General features: G+C 37.2%; 1 protein-coding gene across 4 annotated transcripts in view; it reads right to left on the reverse strand.

Annotated features, from left to right (window-relative positions):
- PIR (pirin) overlaps window positions 1-14778 on the reverse strand; it is a 110737-nt gene that overhangs the window by 28527 nt on the left and 67432 nt on the right. For all 4 annotated transcript variants that reach the window (XM_005593029.4, XM_005593028.4, XM_074029061.1 and 1 more), the window contains exon 6: window positions 11948-12032. In XM_005593029.4, the coding sequence (XP_005593086.1) occupies window positions 11948-12032 (85 nt within the window). The remainder of the gene's footprint in view (window positions 1-11947; window positions 12033-14778) is intronic.

The raw sequence follows: 14778 nt of genomic DNA on the forward strand, positions 1-14778 counted from the left end.
ACACTCATTGCATCAGAAGCTAACAGGAAAGCTGAGAAATAAATGAAATTTAACATTTTGAATGAGAAATGTATAAGCAATATAAGCTCTTTAGAATGTAAACTCAGAATACAGCCTTCTGCATGCCCAGAATGAAGCCTAGCCCGCTGGAGGGTAAACCCTGCTGATTATTTTCTTGCTAATACAATAGTACTAAAAATGTATTAGAATGCTCTAGAAGCTTATCCTGCTCTTTAAAAAAAGTTTAAAATCGACACATAATAATTGTATCCTGCTCTTTAGAGACTTAAGTGTACAATGACGCATTGAAGTTTTCTCATCAAGACATTTAATACAATTTTTAACTAAAGTAATATACGCTACTACTATTTCTTGGTTTTATTTGAACAGAACTTGTCTCCTCTTCAGATATACAGTATTCACAACCGATTTTTAATTGCTCAGAAAAAAAATCAGAATATAATTCAAATAATGTAGACATAATCATAAAATTCTATTTAGCACTATAAAACAGAAACTAGTTTAAGCATTCGAACTTAGATTGAAGCCAAGTTTATAGACTATTAAGATCTAAAATATACAGAATTTTAAGGATTAAATATTCAAAAAATAATAGAAACCTGAAATTAGCAGGAAAGTCATAAATACCCCTAAGATTACTTCAGGATGTATTTGGACACCTAACTGTTTTTAAGAGAAAGAGGTCTTTTTTAAAAATTACAGACAGAGTCTCACTTTGTTGCCCAGGCTTGTCTCAAACTCCTGGCCTCAAGTGATTCGCCTGTGTCAGTCCCCCAAAGTGTGTGGATTACAAGTGTGAGCCACCATGCCCAGCCTGAGAAAAAGATTTTTAAAAGCCCCTGTAAAATATGAAAAAAAAAATACACCCCTGCCAAAATAGAAATATATTTAAATTCTTAGAATAGGTTTTTACTTTACATTGATCATCAATTTAATCTGCTCTCTCCTAAAGGTGACATAACAGAAAAACACAACACAAATTTCATACTGATTATATTACTCATCTAAACATTTTCAAGAATAGTCCTTTTTCTAACCTATGTGCAAAATTTTGGATTTATTTACCAATATGCCCAAGGCACTACTAATAGAGTACTGGTCACTAAAGGTCCATGTTTTCGTTTGGTGCAGGACAAGATGGCAGTTAAGAGTCCTAGCAGAAACTCAGTCCCATTACTCACTAGCTGATTGATCTTGAGTAAGTTACTTAATCTCTTTGTACCTCAGTTTACTCATCTGAAAAATGAAATAATCATAATCCTTACCTCACAGGATTGTGAGGATTGCAGGTGTTAATTCTAAGGATAGGGGAGGTTCTTAGAGCAGTTTCTGGCAAACAATAGGCATTTAATAAATGTTAGCTATAATGATTATTATTACTATATGATGATTCAGTGAATTGTGAACCCCTTAAAGTGTTCATGGCATTCTCCATCATGGATTTTTGTCATTTTTTCCTGTGTTTCAAACCATGTTTTAAAAAATGTAATTGTATCTTACCATACGTGAAAACCAATTTCATCAAAGGATACAAAATTTCAGTTAAATAGTAGAAATAAGTTCAAGAGATCTATTGTACAACATGGTGACTACAGTTAAGAACAATGTATTGTATTCTTGAAAAATGCTGAGTGAATATAAAGTGTTCTCATCACAAAAATGATAACTATGTGAGGTAACGCATGTTAATTAGTTAAATTCAGTCATTCCACAGTGTATATATACTTCAAAACACCAAGTTGTACATGATAAATACATACAATTTTACCAATTTAAAAAATAATTAAAAAATAATCCAGGTGAAATAAATACATCAATATGAAAGGCAAAACAACAAAGCACTTATAATAGAGAGTACATTTTTATGATCTTGGGTTAGGGAAAGATGATTAAAGAAGCCACAGAAAGCACTAATCATTAAGGAGCCAATAGATACATTTAAAGCATTTTTATTTATTAAAGTAGAGAAACATAGTATAGAAAGATAAAAAAAAAAAAACAAGGCAGAAAAGATATTTGCAACACAAATAACTGACAATGACTAGTATTCAGAATATATAAAGAGCTCTTACAAATCAATATGAAAAAGACAACCTAGTCAAAGGAAAATGATGTTAAACTTCTTCCCGAATAATTTTATATTTCAGGCTCTGATTCATGTTAATCACTGTTCTGAAGACCTATAGATTTACATCCATAATTGTTATATATATATTCTAAGTATGAAGGGAACCATGATTGAATAGCCTAATGTACTGCTGGGAAGTAGAGAGCTCTGCAAAAAAATTACTCATGAATTAAATAGGCTTTTTCTCTCTATGACAAGACTCAAAATGTAAAATTCTACATGAATCATTCATGTTTGGGGCATTCTCCTTAAAAGTAGAGAATTATTATGAAAAAACAGGCAAGAAGCCTGTGGAAAAATCACTATGCATTTTTTGAGGTTTACTCAAGTCATTTTTAAAAGTCACAAATGCGAGAGAGAAAAAAAATCACTATTTGTTTTTGAGTCATTGACCGTATGGAAAAATGTGTGGTACTTTCAACCAAGATCATAAGTGTGGAGGTCGACTCTAAGACGTCTGCCTGATCCTGCCTCCCGTATTGCCCTATGTAATTCCCTCTCTCTGAGTATGAGCTGTGGCTAGAGTCTTGCTTCTAACCAGCAGAATATAGCAAAACTGATGCAATGTCACTTCTGAGATTAGGTTACATAAAGTCTCTGGCTTCCATCTTTCTCATCCTTGTGCCTTCTGATGAAGTCAGCGGCCATGTTGTGAGCTGCCCTACATAGAGCCCCTTGTGGCCAAAACCAGAGAGCAGACTCTAGCCAGCAACCCTTGAGGAACTGAATGCTGAAAACAACCACATGAGTGTGAGCTTGGAAGCACATCCTTCTCAGTCAAGCCTTGAGATGACCACAGCCCCAGATGACACTTTAATTATTTATTTTTTCTGAGACAGAAAACTGCAGTGGGTGATCTTGGCTCACTGCAACCTCTGCCTCCCAGGTTCAAGCAATTCTCATGCCTCAGCACCCCTCTGCACCCCACCCCAACTGCCCCAGTAGCTGGGACTACAGGCCCACAAGACCATGCCTGGCTAATTTTTGTATTTTTGGTAGAGGTGGGGTTTTGCCATGTTGGCCAGGCTGGTCTCAAACTTTTGGCCTTGAGTGATCTGCCCGCCTCAGCCTCCCAAAGTATTAAGATTACAGGTGTAAGCCGCAGCGCCCAGCCCCCAGTTGACACTTTGATCAGCCTTGTAACAGTACACAGCTAAGTTGTGAGACATTGCAAGACAATACATGTTGTTCTAAGGCATAAAGTTTTGGGGTAATTTGTTATGCAGCATATAGATCATTAATACAATAAGACTTATTTATATATATACTAATGTGACTTACCAAGTAGCTACTGTATGTATGGCATTAAAATCTACTTTTTAATCAAGGAAGATGTAGCTCCTTTTCTTTTTTTTCCCCCGTAAACACAGAAGCAAAAATATATTGATAACATTTAAAAGGGTGTATCAATTTCCTATTGCTGCTATAACAAATTACTCTAAAACTTAGTGCCTTAAAGTAACAAAAACTTTTATCTTACAGTTCTTGAGGTCAGAAGCCCCAAAATGAGCCTCATAGATCTAAAATCAAGCAGAACTGCATTCTTCCTGGAGGCTGTAGGGGGAAATTTGTTTTCTTGCCTTTTTCAACTTCTAGAGGCTGCCACTAGTCCTTGGCTTGTGGGACCAGTAATCAAATCACTCTCTCTGACCTCTGCTTCTATTGTCACATGTCCTTCTCTAACTCTGACTCCCTGTCTTCCTGTTTCTCTTATTTAGATTCTCATTATGACACTGGGTCCACCTACATCATCCAGGCTAATCTCCCTATCTCAGCAGCATTAACTTAGTCACATCTGCAAAGTCGTTTCTGCCATGGAACATAACATATACACAGATTCTGGAAACTGGGATGTGGACATCTTTGGGGGGACATTATTTTGCTTACCACAGAGGGGTAGACTATATGGTTTATAAAGAAATTTTGTTTATTGATCTACATATACTGTAAAGGAAAAGTTATAAGGTGAGGAAAAGCAAAAAGGTTAGTAAAATCAAGTTTTTCCCATAACAGCTCTCCATTTTTAACATTCCAGATCCTGCCTTTAAGTATCTAGAAGCAAAGGTGCTGTAAAAGAAAAAGGAAAATAAACAGAGTGGCTGTTGAGGGCCAAACTGTGATACAGTCAGTCAGAAGACAAGGGGGACATGAGGACCAGAAGGCACATGTTTCTTGGAAAAGGTTGATGTTTTCCTAGAAATACAGATTTATGTCCTTCAAAATTAATGGTAACAAACAGTGTTATCTGTATATCAGTTTACAGCAAAAGGAAATTCAGATTGCCTTGCGCCTTGCAAGAGATGGCAAAAGTCACCATTAAAAAACTACTTACTCTTATTTTAGCCAAGATCTAATATGAAAAACGTGTGGCCAATGTGAAAGGAATCTGGTACTGTCAGAGACTCAACAAATTAGATTCTTTGTAAGTGATGCACCGTCCAGCTCAATTCCTGATATATACTTCCTTCCAAATCATCACTGCATGAAACATCTGTTTTCTGCAAGATTAGCACAACCCAAGAGAAACGTGCCTAGCCTGAAGGAAATAAAGAGATGGTAAAAATCGATTCAAATAGTATTTATGGGGAGGAATTCAGATAAAACCTAGTCTGATTCATGAGAAACGTGTTCAGTCTCCCTTAACTGTATTTCCCTTGGGATATATGCATTTTCCCAGTATCAGGGATGGGATGGTAGCAGTGTATGCTTCTATTCCTATCCAATTAGTCTGGTAATGATATAACCAAGTCAACATTAAATTAGTTACACTGCAAAGCTTATGCCAAAAGCCAAACATAACCCAGATATCCATGTCAAATCCCTTTACCATGAGTAACAAAACAATCAAAATACTATAAACAAAACATGTCCAGGACTCAGCCAATGGCCTACACATTTCACAAAATATTTGATACAACAAAGCACCCAAATAAAAAGAATTTAGACAGTCCTTGGAGTTTGTGATGGAATTTGACCTGGAAAGGTGGGAAAAAAAAGACAAATGGTGACCTTGATTTGAATTACTTCATAATAAAATTTATACAGCATAATTTTACCATCCAGTATATCTCACGACAGGCAGCCAGGACTATCAAAGCTGCAAATAATGAGTACTTTATAATACTTGAATTAATTGTTTGGCACTAAACAGAGAAACTTCGAACTTTGTATTTGTCACCTAATGCAGTGGAAGCATGGATGAGTGTGTGTGTGTGTGTGTGTGTGTGTGTGTGAAAGAGAGAGAGATAGGGGAGGGAGGGAGAGAGAGAGGTACAGACAGACAGACTGAGAAAGAGAGAACACTATAACTAAAAGTGATGTATTGGAAAAGAAAGGATCTTTTGCTTCATAGCTGGGTTCATAACACACTTGTTTAAAGTGGGTTTACAGACGCTCAATGCTAAATGTGCATTTCTAAGCTATTTCCTGTTGTATCCCTATAAAAGTATTTTTGAGGCCAGGTGTGGTGGCTCATGACTGTAATCCCAGTGCTTCGGGGGGCCGAGGCGGGTGGATCACCTGAGGTCAGTAGCTCGAGACCAGCCTGGCCAACATGGTGAAACCCCATCTCTACTAAAAATACAAAAATTAGCTGGGTGTGGTGGCGGGCACCTGTAATCTCAGCTACTTGGGAGGCTGAGGCAGGAGAATCACTTGAACCGGGGAGGCAGAGGTTGCAGTGAGCCGAGATCGTGCCATTGCACTCTAGCCTGGGTGACAAGAGTGAAACTCCATGTCAAACAAACAAACAAAAAAATGTGTTTGAGGGTGGGCGCAGTGGCTCACACCTGTAATCCCAACTTTGGGAGGCCAAGGTGGGCAGATCACCTGAGGTCAGGAGTTCAAGAGCAGCCTGGGCAACATGGTCAAACCCCGTCGCTACTAAAAATACAAAAATTAGCCAGGCATGGTGGCATGAGCCTGTAGTCTCAGGTACTCGGGAGGCTGAGGCAGGAGAATTGCTTGAACCTGGGAGGCAGAGGTTGCAGTGAGCCGAGATCATACCACTGCACTTCAGCCTGCGTGACAGAGCAAGACTTCATCTCAAAACAACAACGACAACAACAACAACAACAACAACAAAACGTGTTTGAAAACAAATCTCAGGTTTAAAATTCATGATGACAAAATAAAATGCAAATACACCTTTGTAAACTGACAGATATACATTCTCTCAGGAGGCAATATAAGGTGATGTCTGAGAGTAGAGCAAAAATGAACATGAACCATAGACTTCCTGCTAGTGGGATCATGGAGAAACTGGTATTCTATATAGTGATAATAGAAAGTGTGACTGCCTCTTTGGATTGCAACCTGACAATGTCTTTTAAAACTAAGCATGCACAGACCTGGTGACCATCCCAGGAAACCTGTCTCATCAAAATAAATTTCCACATGGGAAGGCAGATATACAAGGGTATTCATTGCAGACCAGTTAGCTGTAGCCAAGCGCTAGGAACAAAGTGAATTCTCATTGATAGAAAGTAGCTAAATTCATCATAGCATGTATTTAGACGATGTAGAATATCACCGTTAAAAGAAGCTACCATTAATGATGAGAGACTGTAGTCCTAGCTACTTGGGAGGCTAGGGTGGGAAGATCTCTTGAGCACAGGAGTTCGAGGTTGCAGTGAGATATAATTGTGCCACTTTACTCCAGTCCGGGTGACACAGAGAAACCCTGTCTCTTAAACAAAACAAAACAAAACAAAACAAAAGGAACTATATAAGTAAATTGGGAAGGATTTCCATGGGGTATTTTTTCAGTCAAATAAACGGGATGTAAAAGAGTAGCTACGATTCCATTTTAGTAAAATGACAAAATAACCTGATATCTGCATATAATATTTGAATGCACATATATGTAGAAAAATAAGTGTGGAGAAAGATACAGCAAGATACAATTCAAGGATATACCTGTGATCTATATAGCAAGGGTACTGGACATAGATAAGGGAGGACAAGGGATTGGAGGAAAACTACTCAAAAGTAAAAGATAAAAGCACTGCACTAAAAGGTTAAAGCACACATACAGGTATACTTATTGTTATAAAAATCATGCATAGTGAAGGCTTATGTTTAAGTGAATTAATCTAAAATTTTTCTGTACTTAAATAGCCAGAATGGAATCCACAATTAGTAGAAGGAAAGAAATAATAAAGATCAGAGTAGAAGTAAATGAAATTGAGACCAAAAAAATACAGAAGATCAATGAAATGAAAAGTTGGTTTTTTGAAAAGATAAATAAAATTGACAAACCTTTAGCTGGACTAAGAATAAATGAGAGAAGACCCAGATAAATAAAATCAGAAATGAAAAAGAAGACACAGTAACTGAGACCACAGAAATACAAAGAATCATTAGAGACTACTATGAAGAACTATATGCCAAGAAATTGGAAAACCTAGAAAAAATGGATAAATTCCTGGATACATACAACCTACCAAGATTGAACCATGAAGAAATAGAAAACTTCAACAAAGCAATAACTAGTAATGAGATAGAAGCCATAATAAGTTTCCCATTAAAAAAAAAAAAAAAAAGCCCAAGATCTGATGGCCTCACTGCTGAATTCTACCAAACATTTAAAGACAAATTAATACCAATCCTACTGAAACTCTTCAAAGAGACTGAAGAGGAGGGAGTACTTCCAAATTTATCCTATGAGGCCAGCATTACCCTGATACCAAAACCAGACAAGAACGCAACCAAAAAAGAAAACCACAGGTCAATATTTCTGATGAACATAGATGTAAAACTCTCAATAAAATACTAGCAAACTGAATTCAACAGCACCTTAAAATGATTGTTCACCATGATCAAGTGTGATTCATCCCAAGGATGCAAGGATGTTTCAACACACACAAACCAATAAATGTGACACATCACATTAACAGAATCAAGAAGAAAAAACCTTATTATTTCAATAGATGCTGAAAAAGCATTCAATAAAATTCAACATCTCTTTATGACAAAAACCTTTAACAAACTGGGTATAGAATCAACGTGCCTCAAAATAATAAAGGCCTTATTATGACAAACCCACAGCTATCACCATATTGAATGGGAAAAAACTGAAAGAATTCAATTGAATAACTGAATTCCTCTAAGATCTGGAACAAGAAAAAGATGCCTATTTTAACCACTTTTATTCAACATAATACTGGAAGTCCTGGCGAGAGCAACTAGGCAAGAGAAAAAAAAATAAAGGGCATTCAAATAGAAAAGGAAGAAGTCAAACTAGTCTTGTTCACAGATTACATGATCTTATACTAAGAAAAACTTAAAGACTCCACCAAAAAAAAAAAAAAACCATTAAAACTAATAAACAAATTTGGTAAAGTTGCAGGATATGAAATCAACATAAAAAAATTAGTAGCATTTATATACACCAACAGCGAACAATTGGAAAAAAAAAATCAAGAAAGCAATCCTATTTACAATGGTTACGAAGAAAGATTATAAAATACCTGGGAATCAACCAAAGAAGTGAAAAGTCTATACAAGGAAAACTATAAAACACTGATGATAGAAATTGAAAAGGACACAAAAAAATTGAAAGCTATTCTGTGCTCACGGATTGGAAGAATTAATATCACTAAAATGGTAATACTACCCAAAGCAATTTACAGATTCAATGCAATCCCCATCAAAATGCCAATCCTATTCACAGAAATGAATCCTAAAACTTATATGGAACCACAGAAGACCCCAAATAGCCAAAGCAATCCTGAGCAAAATGAACAAAGCTGGAGGCATCACACTGCCTGACTTCAAATTATACTACAGAGCTATAACAACCAAATCAGCATGGTATTGACATAAAAACAGACACATAGACCAATGGAACTCATTTTTGACAAAAGTTCTAAGAACATACACTGAGGAATAGACAGTTTTTTCAATAAATGGTGCTGGGAAAACTAGATATTCATATGCTGAAGAATGAAATTAGACCCCTATCTCTTGCCACAAACAAAAATCAAATCAAAATGAATTAAAGACTTAAATTTAAGACCTCAAAATATGAAACTTCTAAAAGTAAACATTGGGGAAAATCTCCAGGACATTGGACTGGACAAAGATATTTTGTGTAAGACCTCAAAAGCACAAGCAACCAAAGCAAAAATAGACAAATGATGTTATATCAAGCTCAAATGCTTCTGCACAGCAAAGGAAACAATCAATAAGATGAGGCTGGGTGTGGTGGTTCACGCCTGTAATCCCAGCACTTTGGGAGGCCAAGGCAGGCAGATCACTTGAGGCCAGGAGTTCAAGACCAGCCTGGCCAACATGATTAAACCACATCTCTACTAAAAATACAAAAATTAGCCAGGTGTAGTGGCACACACCTGTAATCCCAGCTACTTGGGAGGCTGAGGCAGGAGAACTGCTTGAGCCCAGGAGGCGGAGGTTACAGTGAGCTGAGATCACACCACTGTACTCCAGCCTGGGTGACAGAGCAAGACTCTGTCTCAAAAAACAAACAAACAAACAAACAAACAAACAAATAATAATAATAATAAGTGAAGAGACAACCCACAGAATGGGAGAAAATATCTGCAAACTACCCATCTGACAAGGGATAAATAATGAGAATATATAAGGAGCTCAACAATTCAATAGCAAAAAGAAATCCAATTTTAAAATGGGCAAAAGCTCAGAATAGACATTTCTCAAAAGAAGACATACAAATGGACAATAGGTGTATGAAAAAAATGCTCAACATCACTAATCATCAGAGAAATGCAAATCAAAAACACAATGAGACATCATTTCACCCCAGTTAAAATGGCTGTTATCAAAAAGGGAATAACACATGCTGGTGAGGGTGTGGAGAAAGGGGAACCCTTGTATATAGTCAGTGAGAATGTAAATTAGTACAACCATTATGGAAAGCAGTATGGGTCCTCAAAAAAAACTAAAAATAGAACTACCATATAATCCAGCAATTCAACTGTTGGGTACGTATTTAAAAGAAAAAAAAAAATCAATATATCAAAGAAATACCTGCACTCCCATGTTTATTGCAGCATTATTCACAATGGACAAAACGTAGAATCAACCTAAGTGCCCAGTAATAGATGAATGGATAAAGAAAATGTGATATAAATACACAATGAAATATTATTCAGCTGTAAAAAGAATGATATCCTGTCATCTGCAGCAACCTGGAGAGGACATTCAGTTAAATAAGCCAGGCACAGAAAGACAAATATCGCACATTCTCACTCTTATATGGGAGTAAAAAAGCGGATCTCATAAAGATCTCATGAAGACTGATGGTTACTAGAGGACACGAAGGGTAGGGGTCTGGGAGAGATAAAGAGAATTGATTAATGAGTACAAATATACAATTTGATAGAAGAAATAAGATCTGGTGTTTGATAGATCAGTAGGATGACTATTGTTTACAACAATCTTTGTATATTTCCAAACAGCTAGAAAAGAATAATTCAAATGTTTCTAGCATAAAGAAAAGACAAATATTTAAGGTAATGAATACCCTAATTATACTGACTTGATCTTTACAAATTATATGACTGTATTAAATTATCACATGTACCCTGAAAATATGTACATCTATTGTGTGTTAATAAAAAAATAAAATTATTTTAAAATAGAGCAGACACAATGGCTCATGCCTGAAATCCCAATGCTTTGGGAGGTCAAGACAGTAGCATCACTTAAGGCCAGGAATCTGAGACCAGCCTGGGCAACGTGGTGAAACCCCCGCCTCTACAAAAGAATTAAAAAATTGGCTGGGCATAGTGGCACACATCTGTAGTCTCAGTTACTTGGGAGGCTGAGGCAAGAGGATCACTGAAGCCCGGGAGTTCAAGGCTGCAGTGAGCTATGATCATGCCACTGCACTTTGGCCTGGGTAACAGAGTGAGACCCCATGTCTACAGAAAAAAAAAAAAAAAAAAATTATAAAAATTAGCCAGAATTAAAAAAAAAAAAAAAAATAGGCCTTAAATACTTGGGAATTTTCTAATTATTCTTTGGATGCAAATGTCAATCTAAAGGTAACCTTTACATAACAAGGTTATGTTATGTAACCTATATCAAGCAAAACCTGTATCTCAATCAAGTATGCACTTGTGTATAAGTAACACAGGTCTGAATTTGCCTTCAGGAACACTGTGAGTCAACACGAGCTGGAAAGTCAGGAGACAGGGGTATTTTCCTTGCCCTACCTCATCCAATAAGTGTTTGGGTGGCCTTGAGCAAGTGACCAATCTTTTAGGCCTTCCACACCTGTAAATCGAGAGGTATGGCCCACAAGGTCTGGCCCTAACATACTGTGAGTTCTTCTTTTTTTTTTTTTGAGATGGAGTCTTGCTGTGTCTCCCAGGCTGGAGTGCAGTGGCGCGATCTCGGCTCACTGCAACCTCCTCCTCCTGGGTTCAAGCGATTCTTCTGCCTCAGCCTCCCGAGTAGCTGGGACTACAGGCATGCGCCACCACACCCAGCTAGTTTTTGTATTTTTAGTAGAGACGGGGTTTCACTGTGTTAGCCAGGATGGTCTCGATCTCCTGACCTCGTGATCCACCCGCCTCGGCCTCCCAAAGTGCTGGGATTACAGGCGTGAGCCACCGCACCCGGCCTCTTCCTGATTTTCTTAACTTGAAAGGTCCCAGCAGTATTTGTCAATTTAAACACAATTAAACATAAACAGAGTTCATAGAACTTTGTGCTGAGTTTCAGAAACAAGTACATTCCAGAGAAAACAGCCCTTTGCTGGTTTTTGTTTTTTTTCCTGACATGACTACTAAACCCCAGAACCCATCATACCTTTAGGAATAGGTTGGGAATGTTTTGCTCCTGGGTCCAATTTGAAGTCCAAATATAAGGTTGGTGTGCGAGTGTAAACCTTGGACTGAAAAGGAAAAGGAAACCATCAGTGTTTTTTTTCTAAGAATAAGGTTCTTCTTTCCTTCAGCAGGCCCTTCTGTAATAGGCCTGGGCCTGGATCCATTATATTTATAGTTTCTCCTAGGGAAGTGTTAAAGCTGAGGTGGGCTGCTAAAACAGCCCCTCTTAATGGTCTTGGTCTGGAAGTTAGCCCTCCTAGCTTTACAGTGTGGTTGACAAGTTAATTTCAGGATGACAGCTGTCTCCCTACAGCCAGTTCTCAAATACGGTCCAATAGGAACATTTTACTGGCCAATAGTTGCTCCAACTTTCCCACCTCCCGTCTTCCACTTGATATGGTAGGTTATCTCACAACCAAATGTATGTTTCTTCCCCATGTCTCAAGAAAGCCATTTCCATTTTGAAATTTAAAAATGTGACCTGTACATATTTTTTATTTTTTCCTCCTTGGCCCTCTGGCTAACAAAAATGGTCCGACACTGCTCGCTTGAAAAAGCCACAACTCCAAATGTAAGAAAGGCAAACTTTTGCAGGATTTTCCATTGTAAACAGTAACTTTTATTCCATCAAGAGTTAAGCAGAGTTTCTAATTTAATATAATATCATCCTGAATCATTGGCATAGACTAAAATTCAAGGGATTAGAACTGTTGCTACAAACTTTATGATGTCTCATTGTTTATCACAAAGCTCCGGTGGTTCTAGTCTACTTTTTAAACTTAAAATGCACATGAAAATGAAAAAGCACGTAACCTTAAGCTTGACATGGATGTGTAGTAACTGGAATTTTCATACACTGACGGTGGGACAACTTGGTATAAACACTTTGGGAAGCTGCTTGGCCATGTGTAGTACAGATGAATATATGCATAATCTATGACCCAATATTCCAACTCATAGGTGTATACCTAACAGTCACCTAAAGACAGGCACAAGTACCTTAATAGTAGCAGAACTGATAACAGCCCCAAACTGGAAATAGCCCAAATGTCTTTAATAATAGAATGGATAAATGAAATGTAATGTACAGTGGAATACTATACACCAAGGAGAATGAATGAACTCAACTACATGCAATAACTCAGGTGAATTTCACAGGCATAATATTGAGCAAATGAAGACAGACACAGAAGATCATACACCGTATGATTCCACTTCTACAAAGTTTAAAACAAGCCAAAATTAATTTATGGTGTCAGAAGTCAGAAAATTAGTTACCTTGGGAAGGTTCGTAACTAGAAAAGGATTTTAAAGGGGCTTCTGGGGGCTGGTAATGCTCTGTTTCTTAACCTGGCTGCTGCTTTTATGAGTGTGTTTACTTGGTAAACATTCTTTGAGCTGTATACTTGATCTGTGTACTTCTCTGTGTATACGTTATATGTTAATTAAAAGATTACATTCATTAAATACATGCATTTTTAGACAAAAAGAATCTGGAGCCCAGAATTATTTACTCTCCTTGATAAAGGCATAATTTTGTGGAGAGTAATGATGCAAGTTCCATGAGGACATGAACATTTCTGCCTTTGTTACCACTGAATTCTCAGGGCCAACCCACTATGTCTGTCAAATACTAGGTGTTCAATAAATATTTATCGAATGATGTTTCATAATGGAAAACTCCATGTATAGTAATACAGTTACTGACAGTAGATATATGTAATATGAAGGTATATATGAAGTACAGTACACACACACACACATATATATACTGTCAATAACTGTATTACTATTCTATATACTGTCAATAACCATATTACTATACATGGGATTTAACATATATACACACACGTGTGTGTGCGTGTGTGTGTGTGCGCATGTGTGTATGTATACACATATATATATGGAGTATTCATCAACATCTTTACCTACATGTAGCAAAATGCATCTCTTCAGGACAGGTGAATCTGGTATGGTCAAAATATATGTCTGTACAATAAATTTTGAAATAAAGAATCGTGAATAATGTTGACTATCAAAAGATTTTTTCCTTTCCTCTGAATGTCTCCTATTGAAGCTTCGGGGTTTAAAATGGTCTGGTAGAGTTTTGCGTGGCTTACAAGGTCAAGCTGCATTAATACAGCTTCAAAGACTAGAAAAGCAAATTCCCCTGTGCGTACATAAATGAAACCAGAAAGACCTGTGACATCAATTGCAACCTGAGGCCAAAGATTCACAATCAATCAGAAGAGCTTGAAACGCACATAAAAGAAGGGCAGCACACAAGGGACACAGGATCTGATTCTCTAGGATCATTAGGTGTATAAGGCACCATCTGGAAAGGGGCTGGTTTGGTCTGATGAGGACTTCTAAAATTACCTCTAAAAAGATCAAGGGTAAACTTCATACAATATCGAATGACTCCTCTGTTCAGGCAATATTTCGCTGTCCTTCAGATAAAGATCGCTGTTTGGTTTAAGCATCTTTCTCAACCTCTGCCACAGTGGCAGATACAGTATCCCTTCCAACAGAGAAGAAATTCATCACAAAGAGGTTCTTGCTTTAATTTTTGCTAGCACTCTCCCAGAATGTGGCCATAAAAATAATCTTGATCTGGAAGTCAGGAGTCTTTTATGCTGTATTGCCTTTTCTTTGCTTTGCTTTCTTTTCTTTTCTTCTCTCTCTTTCTTCCTTCTTTCTTTTCTTTCTTTCTTTTTTAAATGTTCTTGTAGAGATGGGGTTTCGCCATGTTGCCCAGGCTGGTTTCAGACTCCTGGGCTCAAGCCATCTACCTGCCTCAGCCTCCCAAAG

Source organism: Macaca fascicularis, chromosome X (assembly GCF_037993035.2).
Source record: "Macaca fascicularis isolate 582-1 chromosome X, T2T-MFA8v1.1".
Classification (NCBI taxonomy): Eukaryota; Metazoa; Chordata; class Mammalia; order Primates; family Cercopithecidae; genus Macaca; species Macaca fascicularis.